At 36.2% G+C, this 24,544-nt stretch overlaps 1 protein-coding gene across 3 annotated transcripts; it reads right to left on the minus strand.

Annotated features, from left to right (window-relative positions):
- Nucleotides 1-1,671: 1,671 nt before the first annotated feature.
- On the minus strand, nt 1,672-24,146 carry LOC100019933 (sulfotransferase 1C4-like). 3 transcript variants are annotated; one of them, XM_001372581.5, is made up of 8 exons: nt 23,940-24,146; nt 22,745-22,991; nt 20,706-20,831; nt 14,565-14,662; nt 13,719-13,845; nt 13,441-13,535; nt 11,049-11,229; nt 1,672-2,060 (listed from the first exon to the last, which is right to left on the minus strand). In XM_001372581.5, the coding sequence occupies exons 2-8, from the start codon at nt 22,917-22,919 to the stop codon at nt 1,948-1,950; spliced, it is 915 nt and encodes a 304-aa protein (XP_001372618.1). In that variant the 5' UTR covers nt 22,920-22,991; nt 23,940-24,146; the 3' UTR covers nt 1,672-1,947. The 3 variants fall into 3 exon arrangements, with proteins under 3 accessions (XP_001372618.1, XP_056663749.1, XP_056663750.1); XM_056807771.1 differs by lacking the exon at nt 23,940-24,146 and having other exon boundaries at nt 22,745-23,090; XM_056807772.1 differs by lacking the exons at nt 1,672-2,060; nt 23,940-24,146 and adding an exon at nt 9,811-9,938 and having other exon boundaries at nt 22,745-23,091.
- Nucleotides 24,147-24,544: the final 398 nt, after the last annotated feature.

Raw genomic sequence — 24,544 nt, forward strand, 5'->3', positions numbered from 1 at the left:
AAAGTTCTATTTAACCGGTTTTAAAAGCCTACTGGGGGTCTTTCCTGTTTCTGCTTGCAAGCAGAGAGCTCTTTCATGATGTAGGTGAGGTTAAAATGGGCCTCTTGGCCCATCTAGCACTTGCTTCTCTTACTTGTATATTCTCAAATTCTCAACCTTTAACAAAACTCGAAAAATATAATACTCCTTGGAGAGAGAAACTAATTTCTACCTGCCTCAATATGAATTATAAATTTATTGTTCTGCATTTGATAAATAGTAAATTAAATTTTTGGCTTTCATATTTAAGCTAATTTACCTTTGACCTATACAGAAAGGACTAAGTTCTCCTTCCTGATATTTCAGAAACATCTGGAGAAGGAAAACTATGTGATGATTTTAGTTTTTAGCTCTTTATGATTGGTAGGATATGGTAGCCCCCAAAGCTAATTCTGTTGTAGGCTTGGTTAAGAGAGGCATAGCTTCTAAGAAAATGGAGTTAGTTATCTTCATTCCTAGTTGGGCAACATCTGGACTATTATGTACATTTTTGGGCATGAAATTTTAGCAATATTCTTGGCTGAGGAATATTCAAACAAATGAACCAAAATGGTTAACGGCCTTAAGTCCATGTTGTATTGTATCCATTGAAGTAGATGGTGATATCTTACCTAGAGAGGGGTTATGATTCCTTTTTTTTTCCCAAGTTGTTGGAAGGTTGTCATATCGCATAGGGAATAGATTATTTTGGCCTCAGAAGGCAGAATTAGGAACAACTGGCAAAGTGAAGACAAATTTAGACTAGATATTAATAAAAACTTTGGAATAATTGATGTTAAGTGGAATGAACTACCCCAAGAGACTATGGATTTACCCTTACAGAAGGTCTTTAAGTAAGGACTGAATGATCCTGTGCCAGGTAGATTGTATTCTGGAAAAAAAAATTCATTCTGGAGTACATATTAATTTTCAGATAATGCTGCTGCTCAAAGATCCTTCCAACTTAGAAATTCTGTGATTCTAAGTTTTATTCCTCAAGTTAACTGTAGTGGAAAGTTAAATAAAATCAATATCCTTAAGAATCAAGATGAATTAGTCTATTAATTTCTTACTTGGTGAACTGAGGAATCTCTAATCTTCAGACTGGACTTGGCAAATTTAATCTGGCAAAAGTAATTCTGTTTTGAACCAGGAGAACAGTGTACACAGAAACTGATACATCATGGCACAATTGAATGTAGTAGACTTTTCTAGTAGCAGCAATGCAATGATCCAAGAAAATCGAAATGAACTAATAAGAAAGAACCCTACCCTCATCCAGAGAAAGAACTGTGGGGACAGAAATGCAGAAGAAAAACATATGATCAATCATGTGGTTCAATGGGTATGTGATTGAGCTTTTAATGTTAAAAGATCACTCAACTGCAAATATGAATAGCAAGAAATAGGTTTTGAACAATGATACATGTATGAGTCAGGGAATTGTTTGTCAGCACCTGGAAGGGGGGTAGGAAGAAGGATAGGGAAAATCCTGAATCATATAGCCATAGAAAAATATTCTAAATCAATCTTGGGAACCTATAGCTACAATATGTAATATATGGATTTGGTGGAATGTAAATTATGGTGGTATAATCAAAAAGAAGAGCAAGAAAAATACAAATGAATATGTATCAATATACATGCCAGAAATATACTAAATTCATTTTATTATGAGTAGCATCATGAAAATGCAATTATATTAAATATCTATGGAGAGGGGCATGAAACAATAGGATAGTTCCTGAGATAAAAGGAGCCAGTGGAGAAAAATCTAAAAAGATCTCCAAAAAGTGAGCCTAAAATGTTTCTCATATTTAGCCATCATTGTGAGAATTTTATGTGGTTAGTGACAAATCTCTTTAGTTTCAGAGTTTTGGGTGAGTTCAGAATTCTTCCTCATTCTGTCTCAATCCCAGATTTTCCTTCTTAGTCATCTATGGAGAAAGGGAGTGTAGTATCAGCCATCTTCTCCTTATAGATTTCATTAAATCTCTCATTCTGAGCTACTGTGAAATAATTTTTCCAGTCTCCAACAGTGCCTAAAATACAACAATGGAATATAAATAAGCATATTTAATGAAAATAGATGTCACTAGATTCACATGCTAGTGGAGATAGTGCTACCTTGGTACCAGGAAGACAAAGAATCAAATCCTATCTCTAACATTAGGTGTGTGATCATGATGAACAGGTTATGTAAACTGTCAGGCTCAGTTTCCCTGTTTATAAAATGAGAATAATAAGAGTGAATCTATATATACATGTGTATATACTAGTTGGTAGTGTACTGAGCAAATTATCTTATGTTTACTTAGTGAATATTTTTCATTTTCCTATCTGAACACTGCCATACAAGAGGGTAAATTCCTTGAAGGCAGGGATAATTTTGTTTTTATCATTGGCTTTTCAGCATCTATCATGGGATAGGATTCCTATCACAGAGTATAATATTAATCATACAGTAGGTGCTTAATAATTGCTTGCTGGTTGTTTGAATGCTTGAAAATAATCAGGTATAGTAAACTAAAAAAATTGTACATGGGTTAAACATATCTTTGGGCTCATAAAAACTGGCTCATAAGCTCTTCATTGGCTTCACTCCGTTGCTTCTCTCTAGTTTCATTAGAGCCCACAGTATTAATATAAAAATGGAAGATATCTCCAGGAGAGATAACTTAAGAATCATTGGTCTACCAGAAGACCATGAGAAAAGAAAAAGTCTGGACATCACACTACAGGAAATTATCCAAGGAAACTGCCCTGATATTCTAGAATAAGAGGGAAAAGTGGAGATTGAAAGAATCCACAGATCACCTCCTGTACTTAATCCCCAACTGACAAAACCCAGGAATGTTATAGACAAATTAAAAAACTATCAGACCAAGGAAAAAATATTATAAGCTGCTAAGAAGAAGAAGACATTCAGATGCCATTGAACCTGTGAATCTTAAAAATTGCTCAGACTATACCTTAGAAGATTTGGTTAAGCTATTCCCCTGTTGTAAAAATGGAGGTACTTGATCAGGAATGTATTGGGAACTTTAAAATTACTTCACCCTGCTCAGACAGTGCCTTAGGGGAAGACAATGTTGTAAACTACTGATTTGAACAATGAAAAGTCCCCAACTCATACTTATAGTGAAGCAAAAACCCTAAGCTAGGTGGTCTATATTTAGATCTAATACAGAAGGGTGCTAAGTATCTATCAAGGTTAAATTAATCACTAAAAGGTCAAGCAACATATAAAAGGCAAGCTTAGCAAAAGAGATGTGAATTATTCAGAAGATATAATATACTCAGAGAAGGTGAGAACTCAAGAGCAATGAGAAGTAAGAATGGGCATTCCTGGGAAAAAGTGTCTACTATGATTGGTAGATGTGAAAATTTAGGGGAGGTGACATCAGAGGAAATTCTCTTTCAAAGGAGCTCTCTGAACTTAGTTCGAGTCTCAGGAGTTCAGAGCTCAGGAGTTCAGAGGAGGATCTCTGAACTCAGTTCAGGAGTTCAGTGGAGGACTGGAGCTTGCTTGAGACGATCTTGTGGTGAGTGATAAGACTGATCAACTTATATCCTTGCCACAATTTTTCCTATTCCTGGCTTTGGATTTTGCTTTTGCCTACTCCCATTGCTGTCAATCTTTTAAAAAAATTATAAATTATTTTTTATTTTTAAAGTTTCAATTTTGTTTCATCAATTTAGAACATTATTCTTTGGTTACAAGAATCATATTCTTTCCTTCCCTCCCCTCCCATAGCCAATGCGCAATTCCACTGGGTATTACATGTGTCCTTGATCAGAACCTATTTCCATGTTGCTGATGTTTGCACTAGGATGTTCATTCAGAGTCTTCATCTCCAATCATATCCCCTTGATCCATATGATCAAGCAGTTGTTTATCTTCTGTGTTTCTACTCCCAAACTGTTTCCTCTGAATGTGGACCATGTTCTTTCTTGTAGATCCCTCCGGGTTGTTCAGGGATGTTGCATTGCCAACAATGGAGAAGTCCATTATATTTGATTGTACCACAGTGTATCAGTCTCTGTGTACAATGTCTTCCTGGTTCTGCTCCTCTTATTCTGCATCACTTCCTGGAGGATGTTCCAGTTCCCATGGAATTCCTCCACTTTATTATTCCTTTTAGCACAATAATATTCCATCACCAACATATACCACAATTTGTTCAGCCATTCCCCAATTGAAGGGCATCCCCTCATTTTCCAATTTTTTTGCCACCACAAAGAGCACCATTGCTGCCAGTCTTAACTAAATGGAGTCAGCTTGGTGGACTTTCATCATGTACATGCCAAATGACTACCAGGCCTACCTTTCACCTCCTAAATTGTATTTTCACATTTCTATATTTACAGAGATAATTTTCTGCCAATTTTTTTTTACCTAGTTACTTTGTATTGCTCCAGAATTATGTGGAACAGGGAAGAAGGAAGATAGGTAATTTTGAAATGTAGATTATTTGCAAGGAACAGACAGATCTGGTACTAGGACTTAAGGCACCAAAGGTACCCTGTATCCCAGTAGCCTGAATATTAAGTTTCAGGAAGTGGGAAATGGTTGCAAAATGCTTGAGGATGGCTCTTTACCCAGAAAAGAGGATATATATATATATATATATATATATATATATATATGTACATATATACGTATATATATGTGTATTTATATACATACATATATATGGAGAGAGAGAGAGAGAGAGAGAGAGAGAGAGAGAGAGAGAGAGAGAGAGAGAGAGAGAGAGAGAGAGAGGGAGGGAGAGACAGAGAGACAGAGAGACAGAGAGAGACAGAGAGAGAGAAAGAGAACAGTCTTTATCATCATTTTTCTCCTTTTTCTTGTTCCTAAGAAGAATAATTCAACAAACATTTTTTTAAGTGTGTACTATGTGTCAGGGACATATGGGGTGTTCTGTGAGGACTAGCATCTCTAGTGTGAGGGTTTGCCGAGTGCTTTTAAGGGTGGTTCATTTACCTTTGGTGCTCACCTTTCACCCAACTCTCACCTGTGGCTCCAAAAAACTATAACACATGCAGTGGTCACACCCTGGCAAATTGTCTCACAGATGGGCTAAACCAGGTTGAGGGTAACTGGCAGGCCTCAAACTGATTGCCGAATTAAGAGAATTTTGACCTCTAGCACCTGAAGACTTCTCTGTTGGAATGGGCATCTGAAAACAATTTATTCAAATGGCCTTGGAAGCAACTGAAGCAGGTGCCATGGAGCACTTGGCCAAGGCATTGAAATCACCAAGATATCTAGTGCTTCTGAGGTCATTACCAGTCATCCTGACTTTTGCCTTGTCACTGGATTTTGATGAGTATGGAGAGGGAAGCTAATGACTCTTTGCCACTCTGCCTCGCTTAAATTCATTTCATGCACAATAATTCAAGCCATCACCACATTATGTCATTGGTTATCTTTGAAGATGAAGGGTGAACTGCTGTGTCTCCAGCATGGTGCTAGCTATTGGAATAATTCAGGCTAGTAGTATTACTGCTGTAGTTTAGCAACAGCAGGTTTTAATTGATTCTAAAAAATGCTCATGTGACATTAGACTACATTAAGAGGTACAAAGCTTCTAGGAATAGAGAGGTGATAGTTCCACCCTGCTCCATCTTCTTTTGACACCTTCTGGAGTGTTGTATTCAGCTCTGGCTACCATAGTTTGAAAAGTACTGTATAAGCTGGTGAGTGTACAGAGGTAGACAACTAGGATGGTGAAGACCTTGAATCCATGACAAAAGAGCACCAGTTGAAGGAAACAGGAATGTTTAGTTTGGAGAAGAGAAGACTCAGGAGGGAGAAACTGTCTTCAAGCATTTGAAAAGCTATCATATGCAGAAGGGCTTGGTCATGTTCGGTTTGGCCCAAGAGGGCAAAATTAGGAGCAAAGAATGGAAGTCCCAAAGAGGCCAATTTAGACTTAAAAATTTCCTAACAATTAGAGCTTTCCAGAAGTGGAATGGGCCACCTTGAGGGCCGGTAGGCTCCCCTTCATTGATGTTCTTCCAACAAAGGATAGATTCCTTTGGTGTATGAGTTGTACTAGATGACCATTGAGATTCTCTTTAACTCTCAAATTCTGATATCGTGGACCCTTAAGCAGGTTTTTAGGGAACTTAATCTTCTGCTTATATTGTTTTCATGGGAAACATACTCTGAGTTCCAAACAACAAATATATGAACAAACTTTGTTTATAAGTTTTATGAAGCTAAGATAATCAACAATGCTATTGTTTACAACAGGGAAAGTTAATTAGCTAAATGCATAAATTTCACTAGACCGTGTAGTTAATTTTTTGTAGTTAATTAGTTAAAAAATTAAGGTCTCTTCATTATTACAATTAGTAAATTAAAATCTTTCTGTATTTCCACAAACATGCTTGAGGTAACAGAATCATTGAATTTTATTTAGAGCTGAAATTTTTGTGAAAGAGCAAATACTTTTATGTAATTATTGATTACATATTGATAAAAGCAAGAACAATTACAAAGAGATTTCTAAAAAGTTTTATTGATTACTCTTCATGCCTTAAGTATTTCTGAATATGCCCCTTCTCTCACAGGACTTCCTCTTATAATAAAGAAACAATCCGTTCAATCAACATCGCAACCATGTGTCACGGTATATGCAATATTTCAAGCCCCAAATCTCCCACCTATGTGAAGAATGGAAGAAAATCAGTTCTCTCGACTCTTTGCCAGTACCAAACTTAGTTGTTATAATTACATAGAACTTCATTTTGGTTTTGTTGTTTTTTTCTGCATACATGCCTATTTTCTTCTTTAGAAAATAATTTTTATTGATATCTTTTGTTTTTCTATTGTTTGAATTTACTTTTATATTACTCTCTTCTCTTCTCAGAGTGTCATTCCTTGTGATAAAGAATTTAAAAAAAAAGAGAGAGAAAGAAGAGAAACCAGTTCACCAGAATTTATCAACTTACACTGGTTATAATGTTCCACACTCCTATAAGGCTCGTTACTTCAAAGGACTAAGGGGAAGGAGGGAAATAGACTGTCTTTATATTTAAAAAAAATTTTTAAACTGATATCCTCATATCACACAATTTCCTCTAGTGATACTCTTTTATGCTTCCCAGAGAGCCATCTGTAGTAACAAATAATATTAAAAAAGGAAGTGAAGACAACCAGGAAAATTGACCAAAAATAAAAATTCTGAAAATGAATAAATAGTACCCCATCCCTGCAAAGAGTGGTGAGAAGCGTCGTCCATAATTTCATTCAAGTCATGCTTGTTCTTGTAATATCAAAAAACTCTCTTTTAATTTTTTTGTTGTCCTTTCAGTGGGCATCTACCTTGTTTTCACCTCTTTTCTATCACCAAAGTGCTGCTATAAATATTTTGGTACGTATAGGGGCTTTTTTTTTATCAGTGACTTCCTTTGGGCATTAGCCACGTAGTAGAGTCTCTGGGTTAAAACGTATGGAAATTTTATTCATTTTATAGAATAGAGTTTCGATAATAGTCAGCTTTAGACACCTATTATGTACTTGTTCATTATGTTAGACCCAGGGAAGAAATAGATATGAAATAGCAACTGTTCTCAAGAAGCTTCTAATCAAACATGGGCAAAGATGGAGATAGAAAGCATGAGTGCAGAGGACACTGAGGTGAATACGAAGGGAAAATGCTATGAGAAATAGGAAGAAGTAGAGATTTTTCTCAAAATAGTAGTGGAAGGAAGGGGAGAGATGGAAAGAGTTAAGTCAAGGCTTTATGACAGTGGTGGCATCTCAGTTGGACTTTGAAAGGATAGATGTTCCTGAATGGATGGAGGTAGGTGGGGCAAGTCTCTTCCAAGGCATAGGGAGTTAATGTGAAAAATGAAAAACCAATGAAATCACAGATATAGGAGAAGAAAGTCAAGAAAAGTAGATGCTCAGTTACACTGGAATGTAGCGTTTGTAAATGAAGTCACAACATGGTCATTGCCTTCAGCATCAAATAAATACAAAATACTATATTTGCTATTCAAAACCCTTCATAACCTAGTTCTCTTCTTCTTTTTCAGTCTTCTTACTCTGTACCCACTGCCATGTACTCTCACCCAATGACACTGGCCTTCAGACCATTCTGTTAAAAAGACATTCCAACTTGGGTCTATGTTTTTTCTCTGACTATATCACATTCCTGGAATGTTCCCACTCCTCAACTAACTTTGATGGCTTTCTTTAACTCTCATGTAAAATGTGATCTTTTTCTATTTAAATTTAAAATTTAAATCCTATTTAAATTTAATTTAAAATAGAAATTTAATAGAAATTAAAAAGAAAAATAGATTTTAATATAAAATACTTATTTTCTCTTTATAGTTTGCTTTCTCTATATTTGTTTGCAAATTTTCTCCTACAGTAGACTGTAAGCTGCTTGAAGTTAAGAGCTTATAATTTTTTTCCTCTTTTTGGGTCTCCAGAGCTTAGCACAATGCCTAACATATAAAAGGAACTTAATAAATTTTTTTGATTGATTTACTGGTAAAGTGGCTTGGAGATTTTATAATACTCTCAACATAAGCATCAGGAGGTGATATTTTATTTGGAAGGCAATGGATAGTTACAATACCATTTCTAAATATAGGATGTGATACCATCTGGAGGATTATTACTTTGGTAATTATGTGAAGGATGGATTTAAGTAAGAATAGACTGGAAACCAGCATTTAGAGAAGGAAGTGTGATATAGTACAAAGGGCACTGGGCTTTGATTCATGAGTCTGAAAATCTGGGTTTGAGTCCTGAATTTGCCTGCTCCTAACTATATAGCCATGGGCAAATAACTTTTCTTTTTGGAGCTTTAGTTTCTTTACATGTAAAATGACTAGAGCTGTGGGTCAGCTAGGTGGCTCAGCAGATAGAGAGCCAGGCCTGGATAGAGGAGGTCCTGGATTAAAATCTGACCTCAAATACTTTCTAGTTGTGTGATCTGAGCTGAGCAAATCATTTAACCTCCATTGTCTAGCTTTTACTACTCTTCTGTCTTAGAATCAATATTGTTTCTAAAACAGGAGGTAAGAGTTAACAAAATGACTAGAGCTTGACTAACTTTCAGTAGGTCCCATTTAGGTGTAATATTTGAGATGCCTTATGACAGTTCAATAAGTTGGAAGAGATGAGGGACTGAGTTAAGGTGGTTGTATTGAAAAAGAAGAAGATCATGATCTACTGTAAGACCATGACAAAATAAAAAGCATGGAAATCACACTACAGGAAATTATCCAAGAAACTGCCCGAATGAGGAAATATCAGTTCTCAATATGTATGCACCAAATGGCATAGCATCCAAATTTCTAAAGGAGAAACTAGTGGAGCTCAAGGATGAAATAGATAGAAAAACTATACTAGTAGGAGACCCAAACCTTCTACTATCAGAACTAGATAAATCAACCCAAAAAATAAATAAGAAAGAGGCAACAGAAGTGAATGAAATGTTAAAAAAATTAGAGTTAGTAGATATTTGGAGAAAAATAAATAGGTACAAAAAAGAATACACCTTCTTTTCAGTAGCACATGGTACATTCACAAAGATTGAATACGTATTAAGGCGTAAAAACATGGCAAACAAAGTGCAAAAGAGCAGAAATAACATATCCTACATTCTCAGATCACAATGCAATGAAAATAATAATTAGTAAGGGTACATGGAGAGGCAAATAAAAACTTAATTGGAAATTAAAACAATTCTCCAAAATCAGTTAGTTAAAGAACAAATCATAGAAACAATTAATAATTTCATTGAAGAAAATGACAATGATGCGATGAGGGGATGCCCTTCAATTGGGGAATGGCTGAACAAATTGTGGTATATGTTGGTGATGGAATACTATTGTGCTCAAAGGAATAATATAGTGGAGGAATTCCATTGGAACAGGAACAACCTCTAGAAAGTGATACAGAGAGAAAAGATCAGAACCAGTAAAACACTGTACACAGAGACCGATACCCCGTGGAACAATAGAAAGTAATGAACTTCTCCATTAGTGGCAATGCAGTGATTCAAACAAGTTGGAGGAATCTATGAGAAAAAACACTATCCAGATTCCTAGGAATAACTGTGGGAGTAGAAACAGAAGAAAAAATAACTGCTTCAATACATGGGTCAAGGGGATATGGTTGGGGATGTAGATTCTAAATGAGCATCCTAATGCAAACACCAAAGACATGGAAATAGGTTTTGATCAAGGACACATGTAATACCCAATGAAATTGTGTGTCAGTGTGGGAAGGGTGGGGTAGAGTGGGAGGGAAATAATATAATTCTTGTAACCAAGGAATTATGTTCTCAATGAGTAAATAAATTAATTTAAATAAAAATGCAAGATATCACTGTTAACCACTAAATAGATTTCATTAATACCAAGAGCCTTGTATAGGAGGATTTAATTTGAAATATGATGATTATATTGTAGGAAAGGGAAGGGGACAAAATTCATTAAGTGCCTACTACTATGTGTCAGTCACTGTACTAAACATTTTATAAAAATTAGCTCATTTGATCTTTATAAGAGCACTAGGAGGTAGGTGTTAGTATTATTCCCATTTTATACTTAAGGAAATTGAAGCACATGGAAGTTAAGTGACTTGCTCAGGGTGACATAGCCCATCAATAGCTAAATCTGGATTTGAACTCAGATCTTCCTTACTCAAGGCTCTGCCACTCATTTGCCTCTAATTTTAAAATTTAGTTCATTCAAAAATTCAGAATTTTGCTTGAGGGATGTCAGCATTTTTTTATATAATTTTATAATTTCAGATTATTCTGTTAAACACAAGATTATTTTTGTTTAATCAATCATGCCTTAAAATAAGCATTTTATTCTGATAAATATTTTTATTCTTCAAAGATCTCTATACTTTTGCTTTTATTTCTATCTATGTCTACATTTAATAGCTATAATACCTAGATAAAGAAGGGTAAATAAAAATTTCCAAATGATTTGAAATAAAAGAAAATAATATTTTTAAGAATATAATAGAAAAATACATATACCTTTTCTCATGAATAGGGAAACAGAGTGGTCCATAATTTCACCAGGAATTGTTGTATAGTTTGCCATTGGATTCTTTTTCATTATATCAAAAGAGGTATGGTAGATGATTTTATCTAAAGCATCTTCATCTAGGTTCTTCCCCATGAATTCCATTATCTTTTGAATCTCATGCTTTGGGTTCTGTGAGAGTGGAAAGAGAAAAGAGAATTTCATTCTAGAGAACAATTTGGGATTATGGCCACAGGGCTATAAACTTTGCATATCTTTTGACCCAGAAATACCACTCTTTAAGCTATATCCCAAAGAGACCAAAGAAAAAAGGAAAAGTACCCCCTGCACAAAGATACTCATAGCAGTTCTTTTTTTTTTTTTGTGGCATCAGAGAATTGGATGTTGACGATGCCCATCAGTTGGGGAATGGCTGAAAAAGTTGTGGAATATGATTGTGATGGAATACTATTGTGCTCTAAGAAGCTATCAGGAAGACGGTTTCAGAAAAACCTGGGAAGACTTATATGAACTGATTTGAGGTGACCAGAATCAGGAGAACATTGTACAGCATAAGAGCAACATTATGAGGATGATTAGCTATGAAAGACTTAACTTACTCTCATCCATATAATAATACACAAGAATTCCAAAGGACTGATGAAGGATGCTATCCATATTCAGAGAGACAACTAATGAACTCTGAGTCTAGATTGAAATATTTTTCAATTTATTTTCATTGCCCTTTTTTGACACATGGTTAATATGAAATATGTTTTGCATGATTTCATCTATATAATTGATATGTTGCTTGCCTTTTCAACAGAAGAATAATAATTTTGAACTCAAACAAAAATAGAATGTTCAAATAAATAAATGACTTAAAAAAAGATAGTTTACTATGTTCCATATTAAATCTAATACTGGGGCTCTCTGCCTTTGTTAAAAGGTACCCTTTTCAAGGGCACGTTCCCCATTTATGATGTTGTTTATCTTTCTGGAAATGCTTTTCAGCTTGGCACATTCATTTATGTCATAGAACTTTCAACCCAGTGTAACACAAAGTGCAATATAGTAGAAAGCTTGTTAGGTTTTTTCAGTTCCCTTTTATGTGTTATCTTTCTCGAGGTAAACTCTTGAGGGTGTGAATTGTATTATTTTTAAACCTTTACTTTCTCTCTTAGCAACAAATCTAAGCTATAAAGGCAAGATGTAGGTGCATAGGGTTAAGTGACATGCCCAGGGTCACACAGCTAGAAAGTATCTGAGGTCAAATTTGAACCTAAGACCTCCTGACTCCAGCCCTGGCACTTTATCCACTGTAGCACCTGATATTCTTAGAGACTATATTTTTGCTTGTATTTGAATCCGCAGTGCTTAGAATAATGCCTAGCTCAATAAATACTCGTTGACTTGACTTTTATGGCTAGGAATTAATAGCGGAGTAATAGTGCTAGAACATCACTCTGGAGAAAGACAAGTTTTACTTCTTTTTGTATCCCCAGTACTTAAAACAGTAACTCTTACATAGTAACTGCTTAGTAAATGTTTGCTGATAACTATGTCTAGGCTATAAGAACAGTGAAAGAGGTAAAGAACATTACTCTGGGGAAAGTTTGTAAAGATGCCTCCCACACTGGAATTGACAAGGTATTTCTGCATAAAAAATTCAGAGCCTCCATAATTAGTTCTTAGAATCCTGATAATAGAAAAAATTTCCTTCATACGCACGAAGTATGTAATGCTTATGTATTAAGAACCTTATTATCAGTGCTTTGTTAAAGCAATATTTAAAATTTATCTTTTATACATGACAAGGTTGTTCAGGGCAATTTCTACTTCCATCTATTAAAACTCTCTCTCTCTCTCTCTCTCTCTCTCTCTCTCTCTCTCTCTCTCTCTCTCTCTCTGTCTGTCTCTCTCTCTCTCTTTCTCCCTCTTCCTCTCACACATGCACATACATTCACTTTCCTCTCTCTCTCTCCCTCTCCCTCTCTCTCACCCTCTCCCTCTCCCTCTCTCTCTCTCTCTCTCTCTCTCTCTCTCTCTCTCTCTCTCTCTCTCTCTCTCACACACACACACACACACACACACACACATACACACACATACACTCAGAGACAGCTTACCTTCTGTTGTAGAATTGATAGTAAGAATTAATTCCAGGTAGAAAAGCAGTAAGATCTAGGCAATTGGGATTAAGTGAGTTGCTCAGGGTCATATAGCTAGGAAGTGTCTAAGGTCACATTTGAACCCAGGTCTTCCTATCTCCAGTCTTGTATTTCTTTTCATTAAACCCCCTAATTGCTATCTTCTAAGTATCTTAAGTGCCAAGTATAGTTAACTATACCCAACAGACCCTTAGTAAATATTATCACTTGACAGACTGGCTCTCGTGCTCACCTCCTTCATGTCCTCGTAAAAGAGGTAGAGAATGGGATATTTGTCTTTTGCTTCCCACCATCCTTTCACATGGTCATACCAGGAACCCCAGCACACTGAAAGGCAGGTAAGAAAAGTGCATAAATTAGTTTGAATGGAGGATGCATTCAGGACAGATTGTGGACCACCCAAGAAACTCCTTGATAATTAAGAATACTGAAGTCTTCATGAAGTGGTCAAAGATTTCTCCATATTTTTAGGATTTTGTTGGCAAAAACAATATAGCTGGACTCTGTCACCTTTTCCATTCAGGAAATCTTCAAAATACTCCTCCCAGGTTCCTGGATCAGGAAGTGCTGCATTCATCTTTTGGAAATGGTAATAGGACACCAAGTTGTCCTTCACATTTCTTGCCACATAGATTATCTGAAATTGTTCATAGAGGAGGGAAGAAAAGGAGGTTTTAAAGTGTATTGAGGAAAAAAAATTAATAATCTCAGCTAAGTATCATTGATTTATTCATCAATTATTTATTCTCTGGGTCTCCACTTCCTCATCTGTGAAATGAAGACCCTGGAAAAATTGGATTCTAGTTAGTCATCTGGTATGAATATTGACAAGGCGTTGTAATGATGTAAAGATGCATGAGTCTGCATGTGTCCTGACATCTGTCTAGATTATTTTTTGGATATGGTAACTATGATCTCAGTGCTGCCCCACAATTATTCTTAGGGGTTGATTTCTTGTGATTCTATTTTTGTTAGCAATAGGAAGGATTCCCAAGTAATTATGATAAGGGAAGTATGTCACTGGGGAGTCAGATAGACTTAGGTTCAAGTCTTTTGAATACATATCATCTGTGTGACCCTGAGCAAGTCAGTTACTCTCATTTTTCTGGACAGCTCCTTAAGGCTAAAACTGTAGTGACTGCCTACATGTTTGGATTAATAAGGAATTTTCTACCTGGTAATTCCTTAGATCAATGAAATTACTGGTTTATACCCCCTTCCCCTTTCCCATCAAAAACAAATCCCTGGAGTTAGTAGTAGATTAGTACCCTTGAGACCAGGAGAAGTTTGTTTCTAGATGATTGGTCAAAGCCCTCTTTAAGAGGTTCCAAGGAATGTTTATCTCCTGCTCCTTACCTTGCAGCCCTTCTCCAAGAAGGATGGTGGCAGTAGCTGAATGGGAAGATGAGTTTTCAGTTTGCGTGGTGATGGCATTGCATTAGCTTGTTCCACACCTACAAAACAGTTTTTGACCATTCAGCATCATTCTTATATTGTGACTCTAGGATCGTTGTTCTTTCATTGTTGGAACAATTCAGTGCAGCTTCCAGATCATTATAGTTATTTCTAGATCTCAGTGTCCATCCCCACACCATGCTACCATTATATTCCTTTTCCTGTCATTGGAACTGGAACCTTAAGCTCTGCTTCTGGGAAACAGAGCTGAGAGAGGTAAGTCTTTGTCTTATCTTACCATGTATTCTTGTCCATGTCTATGCCATATTTGGGTTTAGCTGGTCCATTTCTCTTTTATGTGTTTTCTGCTATTAGAATATATACTCTTTGAGGACAGGCAAGCTCTTTTTTTTGTTTGTTTGTTTGACTGTTTCAGTTGTGTCTGACGCTTTGTGATCCTCTTTAGGGCTTTTTGGGACAAAGATACTAGAGTACTTTACCATTTCCTTTTCTAGCTCATTTGATAGATGAGGTACTAGAGCAAACAGTTAAGTGACTTGCCCCCAGTTGCACAACTAGTTAGGATTATACTCTAGATTTGGATTCAAGAAGGTGAGTCTTCCTGACTTCAGGCCCAGCATTTTATTCACTGTGACACCTAGCTGCCTGTTAAGCTTCTTATTTGCTTAAATTTGTATCCCCAGAACTTAGTATAGTGCCTAGTGAACAGTAAAGACGCAATAAACTATCTGTCTAGTCTTGATTTGTTAGACCATATTTGTACTACAAACATATATTTTTTTGGTTGATACAACATCCCCACTAAATCCTTTATAAAATAAATCCTCCATAAATTTCAGCAATGAAATTGTACTGCATATGCTTTGGAATTGATATTACTTCTAAACTGTGTCTATGGTCTGAGTACTAACCTAGCGATGTTAAAAGCTTCATCTCTAATAGGTTAGCTACTAAGGTGTGGATTGTTAGGCCATGACAACTAATAAACAACAAAAAAGTACAAAATGAATCAAAATACAAAATGTTATCTCCTGCTTCAATGATAATGATGGCAGAGTTTGGTAATAAAGACAGTTTTTAAATGATCTATAAGCATTATAAGATTATAGATCTGAAGAAAGAAGGGCCATTTGTAAAAATAAAATGGCAACTGCAAAAACTAATATAGCAATGGATTTGATTATAAACTGATTTTGATACTCTCCTTGCTGCGCTCACAAAGTATCCTTAGTTTATATCAGTGAAGTAAAGCTCATAAATGACCTTTTCTTCAGGGCCAAGTGCAAGGATTCTAAAGAGATGCTGGTTATAAAAAATAAAATATTTATTGAAATATATAAGGAGAAAAGGATTTCTAAATCCAAGGGATTCTAACTCCACCCAAATAAAACTCCCTCGTTCTGCATGTTTCCTCTTCTCTTGTGTTTCACAGGCTATACTATTCCTCCCTGATCTGACTAACCCATATTTTCTCTGTTCTACAGTAAACTACATTATTATTTTTATAATTCTTCACTTTGGCTCCAAGTCATAAAAATAACAAAGGCTCGCTGGCTGAGTCTCAACAAGAATCAAGTTAGGACTCTGAGCCTTAGCAGACTCAGAGTTAAACAATCTATGAAGAAAGTTCTAGATAGTCAATAGTGTTTCCCAAGCTGGAAAAAGTAAACACTTAATTCCTTCAAGTCTTTCCATCAGACAATGAGAGAGAGGCAAAGTTGTTACCTCCTCAAAGCCCTTAGAGCAAGAGTCTCAGTGTGTGACTGTGCCAACTGCCAGAGACCAACTTCCCCTCCCAAAGAGAGTAACTGTAAAAGATAAAAAAAACCCATTAAACTGTCAAGATTTGAAATTAACACTCTGTCTCAGATATGCTTCAAACTCCAATTCTTTCTGAAGCCAGCTTCTACACTTCTTTTCTCTAAACTAATAAAACAATGCTCATTTTCTAATATCATCCTTATACACCAGAAGTCATAATCTAGTTCTCTGATTTTGTAGATGAGTAATCTAAGGCCAAGAGAGGTTAAATGACTTGCTCAAGGACACACAGGTAGCATTCATGAAATATAGTATTTGAACTTGGATCCTCTGATTCCAAGGTCATTCTGCCAGTATCTTGAGTTTGAAATCTAGTTATTATTTTTGAACCTTCCTTTATGTATCCCTCCTACACCCATTAATTGTTAAGTCCTAGAGAGTCTAGTTTCACATATGATATTTTTCATCTTTATTCACTCTTGCACCTTGCTTCCATTCATTGCCACACCTCATCTCCAATCACTCTTTTGTGTTCCAATTGCTACTATTCTATTAGAAGCCCTCATCACTTGCCTGGGCTACTGCCATAGCCCTTGGTTTGGTCCTCATGCTTTCGTTCTCTTCTTTCTCCAATACATGCTTTATAGTACTACCAGATTAATTTATCTTTTGAAAGGTATAATCATTTCACTCTACTGTTCAAAAATCCTTGATTGGTCCAAATTCCTTAGTTTGGCATTCAAGGCTTTCCACATTATACCACCATTTTAGCTTTTCAATCTTATTTCAATTCATGTCCCTTTCCATACCCTGTGTTTTAGACAATTTGACTACTCACTGCCTCTCATATATACCATGCTTTCCTAACTTTCCTCAAACATTTCTTCCTTTGGAATATACTTTTTTCCATCTTAACTGTTTATCTTGTTCACTTCAAATGTCCCACTTTGTAGGAAACTTCCTTGGATGGTCCTAGTCAGTTGTGACCTTTTCTCTATGAGATCTTGAAAAGTACTTCAAATGCAAGTATTAAAGACGTTTATCTTGTCATATTTTCCACCATAGGTATTTAAAAAATAACATATTCTTTTACTAGATTAAGTCCAAGAGGGCAGTGACCATGTCTTTTTTAATTTATAAATTAAAAAATTGCTTAGCCACTGTACTTTATTTTTTATTTTTTTTAAAACCCTTACCTTCCATCTTGGAGTCAATATTGTGTATTGGTTCCAATGCAGAAGAGAGGTAAAGGCTAGTTAATGGGGGTTAAGTGACTTGCACAGGGTCACACAGCTGATAAATGTCTGAGGCCAGATTTGGACCCAGGACCTCCTGTCTCTAGGCCTGGCTCTCAGTCCACTGAGCCACCCAGCTTCCCCCTATGTTTTCTTTACATAGTAGATACTTATTAAATGGAACTAGATTTTTATATTGCAGGTAGCTGACTTCTACAATGATTTACATAACCTCATGGAGAGTTTCTTTTATGCAGACATATTCCCATTATATCAAGACAAAGACATTGTATAGCCTCCCCCAAAAAAGCATAATCACACAAGAATTTAGCCAATCAGGAAAAACTAAACAACAAAAAATATACAAAAATGTCTGTTGTGCACATTATGACGTCTAGATAGACAATTGGTTCATCAGTACATATATCCAGGCCAGATAGTACAGGAGGGCAATGAATTTGGCCCAGTGCTGCATTTAAGTAAGAATGAGCTAGTTCACAATTGGAAAATTGTGTGGCTCATTTAAAAAAAAAATTAAGCATAAAGACTTTCTTCAAACAAAATTCCATTTTGAAAACATGATTATACTTCCAATGATGCCGTAGAGGTAGAAGTAATAATTTCTGAGGAATTCAAGTTTCTGGCTAAAATGAGCAATTTAGAGATGAATGAAAAAATTGCATACCCCAAACATTGCAGGCATTGCCAAATGATGTAAATGATATCATCAAATAAATGCCTGATTAGAAGAGGAAACAGATGAGCAGGTGGTAAAACCAAGGAACAGTACACATATTACAGTGCTATAATAATGTCTGCAAAATAACATCCAGAGGAAACCAAAGAGTATTTCTGTAACTGAAAAGTAGTAAGGATCTACAGTCATATAGTGCTTCTCTGTTTGTTTCACATGGAGAGGATGCTTTTGAATGGAAAATAACACAGAAGCTGGCCATCAACAGTTGGGAATTGACCGTGTTCTTTTCACTGTAGTGACTGACAGCATTATAGAAGAGTATTATCCAGGTTCATGCATGCATTATGATGCATTTTATGTACTCTATTGGATACATTCTTTTCTGTTTTGCTTCATAGTTAGATTCGTGACTCTGATTACAATTTAAAAATGATACGTCTAATTATTGCAAGTAGCTGGTCATAGAAATGTCATATATCGTGTGCATGTGTTCCCTCATCAGTGTCTGCTCGTGCAGAGAGAAAACACATGGGAAGGGAGGCTGTTCCTCGAACTCTGAGAAAACCAGAATACAATTGTGTTGCGGTGATCTATCTCTGGGAAGGGAGACACACTGGGTTGAGGGCAGGTTGGAGTGAGTGAACCACACTTAAAGAGACAGTGTTCTCTGTGTCTCCTGAGAGGTGAGGCATTTATGTGTTTATCTAGAAATACAGCATAGATATAACTACGCATCTCCACTACATATTCATAAATAATGTCTATCTATATCTAGACAGACATTGTCAGGGTCCCCATCTCAAGAAAGCACACTTTGTTTCCATGTTACAAAAGTATAAGATTTGGGTGCTGAAAGGGAATTTTGTCTGGGTTTCCACCCAGATTAGTGAGGTAAAACTCAGGACAAAGAGAATTAAAAGGATTTTATCATAGGTATGTCATGGTCGTAACACCTCTATGGGCTATTTTCTTATGGGCCAAGAAATGATGTATCATGCCGAATAATGGGTCAGCAGTCTTGAATTTCGGAATGGGCTGTGTTTGTAAAGTTCACTTGTAAATAAATTGTTTAGAACTTAAAAGTTTAATTTTTTAAAGCTAGAGATAGTGTTATATGAAGTATTTAAACTGTCAACAAAAAGCAGTTCATAGTATAACAGTATAACTAAAGTATATAGTACCTAAGCAAGAACAGAAGCAATGTTTTTTTTTCTTTTTTAATTATGTATCAGGGCCTTCCACTCTTTGCCCTTCTCAACTTGGTGGTAATAAGAATGAGAACTTTTTCAGTCCCAAGTCCCTGGGGAGAGGGGCTAAAGCCCAGGCAAAGAGGCTAATAAGAGGTTGTTAAAGGAATGGTGGACATCTATTGCCATCAACCTCAGTGGCACTTTTTTAGTTAGGCTTGTTGTTTGTTCTTGCTTACCCTTGTTAAGTCCATTCTTCAGTCACCCCACTTTTAAACTTCCTAGTTGTTCATATTTCCCTAAGCACCCCTCCCTTTTTACAGAGATCCCCCCAAATCAGCATACTTATTCTTTTTCAGTCTTGTCTCTGAGGCAAATACACTTTTCTCTGGAGCCTTTCAAAAGGATTTTGCCAGCGAGTCTTTGTACAAAAAGATGTGAAGCCAGAATCATCCACATTTCAGAGGAAAATACATGATTGATTTAGATATTTGGATATTTTGTCATAACATCTATTGAGTGTGGAGCTTTTGGAAGGGGAGGGGGTTTAGGAATTCAGTTCGCAACATTCCATTGATCCTTCTGGGCAGTCCTGTGAATCTTCTAAGACCCCTTCTCAGAATATTTTTCAATAATTGAAAGAAATGCTAGATTTTAGTTAGAAGCCAGTGAAAATCAAGATGTAGGTTTCCCCCTGCCTCAATAAAGCTATGGATCCTCTGAATGGGACCCCTTGGGTCTGAGACCCCAGATCAAGAATCCTCCCTATGGGAAAAGAGAGTCTCTGGGATTATGGCTGTGTGAACAGATAAGATGAGACTAGTGCTCTTGCTCAAGAGACCAGTGCTGGTATGGGAGAATCTATTGGCAATAATGCAGGAATAAGGGATGTTTGGGGGTAAGGTAAGGGATTCCTCTCCTTCCTTTGATCACTACTAGTCCTGCTACTGCCTATAGTATTATAAAACATTGTGCATGGACTGATGATGGGAAAATGTGAGAAGGGTAGTGCTGTTGTTGATCCTAGGCAGCAGCCAGAAGGGAAAGTGAAGACAGAAAAGAAAAGGGTAAAGATAAATTCTGAGTGGAGAAAAAACAAACAAACCCAAATAGAGAATTTCTCTTGCCTTTGTTCATTTGTTGTCAGGGAATAATTAAGTCAGGTGTTTAAGTATGGTTGTGTGCCCATATTGTCACTTACCAGATGATAGTGATGGCAATTTACCTTCAATGAAAGCAAACCGAAGGTGAGTAGGGGCTCGTTTACATTTCTCAATATTACCATCATTTTGTATCATGTCTACTATCTCCTGGGTCCATGTTGTTCCTTATTCCACAAAAAGAAATGAGAATACAAGTTTGAAAGAGTTCTTAATTTTTTAAAATATGGAATGACAACTATTCTGTATATACTAAATCCACAAAGCAATATAGAACAAAATTCCATATTGTTTTGTCAAAATATCATTATTGTTAATATAGATAAAAAGTATTGTATAATGGTATTCTATAAAGGAATGAATATCTCAGTCCTTACTTGAATTTTTCATTCCTTCTTGGAATGGAGCATTTAGTATGTAACCATTGACCCCTGGCTCATGTTGAAAGTATTTTCTTTTGGAAAATAGCTATCTCCTTTTTTAAGCAGCAGGGTCCAGTATCAAGAACACTGGATTTTTAATCATAAGACCATGGTTGGACATTTAACTCAGCTATATTTAATAATTATTCTTGATTATTGTGTGAAATAAATTTTATTTATGTATGGATTAGAGTAGATAGGTTCTCAGACCTCTTCCAATTCTGCCAAATTCTATACTATTTTGAATTTTAAAAATTATATTTAGCATGGAGACATTTTAAGATTGTAATTCCTTAAAAATGAAACTTTGTGTATCTTCTACAGCATGACAAATATGAATATATGTTTTGTATGATAACACACATATAATCTGTATCAAATTGCTTATCATCTCATGGAAGAGGGAATGAGCAGAGGAAATAGAGAATTCGGAACCCCAAATATTAGAAAATGAATGGTAAAAACCATTTTTACATATTATTGGAAAGAATAAAAAAAACTGAAGTAATGAGGTTGGTACAGAGCATGAGACTTGGCTTCAGGAAGACATGTTTAAATTCTGCCTCAGTCATTTACTAGTCATTTCACACCTTGGGTAAATCACTTAACCTCTGGGCTTGGGCATCCTCATCTTTAAAATGGGGATAACAATTGGCAACTACCTCACAGGGTTGTTACAAGCATCAAATGAAATAATAGATAAAATGTTAAAAGTTATAAAGTTATAAATAGTTGCAAACTTTAACATGTTATATCAATACTGGCTATTATTGTTAGGAAATTCTTAGTCTTTGACTCTACCTGAAAACACTCTATTACATTGTGTTTTCCACAGAGACTAAGGTAGTCAGCAATTATCTGAGTCAGTAGAAATTTGTTAGTCAAATTGTATTAGGGAGAAAGTTGGTCATAAACTTTGTGCTAATTGATAAGAGCAAGAAATAGATTAGAGCAAAAATTTACTCATTATGACAACAATCGACCTTTATCCTTCCTTCCTCTCTCTCTCTCTGTCTCTTTCTATAAGAGGATTATAAAGACCGCAAACATAAAATAATTTTTTTGGTGAAATAGGTAGAGGAGAAGTAGGGATCAGGATCACTGAAGCTCAAGCTTCTAATAAAATTTTCCCATTTTAAGAAGAGTTAATGTGTCTACATGCAAACACATGTACACATGTACAACACACAGGATGTATCTAGCCTTCCTTCAAACACTCATGTGTATTCTTAGAACTCTCCGCTACAAAGATCTTTGTAAACTGATTCGAAAAATAAGGCAGGTCTTGTCATGCTCAAAGGAGGAAAGCAGAGCTTAGACTTGATCAGATTGCCTCTTTATCTTTTAATGTCTCCTCAAACCTCTCATAGGAATGCTCTTTAATCTATTTTAGTGACACCTCTCTCCTACTTCAGTCCCCTGAGAGATGTATCAAATCTCTGAAATTGCAGTCCACATTTATGCAATATCTCCAAATAATCTCTGTCTAACTCTCTCTAGAAATTCATCTAAATCCTGCCCTCCTTTGTAAACCCAGTGCAGATTTTTACCTATTCTAGCATCCTCTCTCTATCATTTGACTAAGGAAATATTTATTAAGGCTCCACATTATGTAAAATCCTTCCCCCCAACTTCCCTCAAGCCCTTCTTCCTCAGACCTGCTTTGGGATAGGTTGAAATAAGGAGATCATCTGGCTTGGCTTGAAAGTTCCAGATTTCATCCCAGATATCACAAGTGGGTGTAGGTTGAAGAATCCCCTTTATGTAGTCAACTCCAATTCTTTCGTTCTTCTTGAGGTTCAAGTTCAAATGCTTCATCTTTGTTAAGGCCATTATGGTCAGAATTCAAAAGGATGCTTCTTACAAAAAGAGAGTGGCTTCCTTATTTGCAAAGAATCACATACCCTGTAGATTAACAGATAGATATTATAGATTAACACAGAAAGATTTTAAAGCTGAGCTAACTGTCACTGTTGGAACTTAGCGTTCATTCTAAATAAGCAAGAAAACAAACAAACAAACAAAAAATTTTAATCCAATGGGCTTTGAGTTACATAAGCCACATGACTGTTAAATCTCCAGAATGCTCATGTCATGAATTTTGTTTTCTGACCCTATATTTCAAGCCCAATTTAGTATTAAAGTTCTTGTTGATAGTCTTGAGTCTAAAAAAAAAACACAAACACCCCAACTCTGATGTTTTCATTAGTTTCTTCATTAAGGCAGAGATGGGGCTGAATTGAATGCCTCTCTCAGCCAATGCTTTTTAGCCCCTAAAGTTGGCTTCTAATTGAACTTCCTGAAAACCGGGATGAAATTGTCTCAGAAATCGCGGGCTTGTTGAGAGATAAGGAGGCGTCCTGCAGAGAAGACATTTTCATAAGTTTTACAACAGTGATGAAGTTTTGAGCAAACAGTTTAGAAAGGATCCTTTTATCATTTTCTAAGTACAAAATAGAGATTTCCTGTGGAGAGTCAATTCTCTTTTCCTAATCAAATGAGATGATATTTGAACAGAGCTTTGCACAGTCCCTGTCATATTGTGGGGGGTTAATAAGCTCAGTTCCCTTCCCCTCACTTCCTCCCTTGACATGAGATTCTATTTATATACCTGGATAACTCCTCTTCATTAATTATGTGGAAAATCTAAAACTTTTGAAAAAAATAGAAAGTAATTATTTATGTTATAAGGAGATTGTCCACTACAAAAGACGCTCCCTTAGGACATTTAAATGAGATTTTAAAGTAAAATTAATCTTATTTGACATGCCCCAACCCCCAACATAGCTGGTGTATGTTAGGAGCCTTACCTGGATTAAATAAAACATTATCCCATTTTTCCGCATTTCTTACCTTCATGTTAGTGTTAATTGACATGGGCACTCTACCCCAGAAACTCAGGCGAACTATTATCAGGGAAACTCCCTGGCTCCCTTCCATCCTGGTGACTCTTGTTAGTGTCCGAGTGGAGGTACGCCATAAAGGAATAGGCAGAGATAATGCAACAGGCAGTGGGGGAGAGGTTTACTTACTAGCACTAAGACAGTTCCCCAAAAGAACTATCCTGGGGCAAGCCTGAGAATGCATATTTATAGAGAGTAGCTTAAAGGGAGGATTCAACTGCTGTGGCCTTGGGTAGAGAGTCTTACTGTTTTCTTAGGTTATCTGTCTCAACTGTGGCCTTGCAGTTCTTCCAGGGCCTTTATCAGCTATGGCCTTGCAGCTTTTTCAGAAGCTGTCTCCACTGTGGCCTTGCAGTTCTTCCAGGATGTCTATGTACTACGGCCTTGCAGTTTCTTGGAACTTGTTCATTTGGACATAGTGCAACCCCCCTTCCCTTCACTCTGAGCCTAAAAACACCCGATGATACTGCTAGGGTCCTGAGGTGACTATCTACCTTTCATCGTCCTCTAGATTTAAGATGTACAGAAAGATACACCTTCAGGCCACACCTCGAT

Source organism: Monodelphis domestica, chromosome 8, assembly GCF_027887165.1.
Source record: "Monodelphis domestica isolate mMonDom1 chromosome 8, mMonDom1.pri, whole genome shotgun sequence".
Lineage (NCBI taxonomy): Eukaryota > Metazoa > Chordata > Mammalia > Didelphimorphia > Didelphidae > Monodelphis > Monodelphis domestica.

Bases quoted from the DNA above. Each gene is read 5' to 3' on its own strand.
- LOC100019933 (XM_001372581.5), bottom strand. From the start codon at position 22,919: ATGGCCTTAACAAAGATGAAGCATTTGAACTTGAACCTCAAGAAGAAC. The intron at 14,663-20,705 runs GTAAGTGACAAT...ACTGTTTTGTAG, and splicing joins ATTGCCATCACTATCATCTG to GTGTGGAACAAGCTAATGCA. The intron at 13,846-14,564 runs GTAAGGAGCAGG...GAACAATTTCAG, and splicing joins TCTTGGAGAAGGGCTGCAAG to ATAATCTATGTGGCAAGAAA.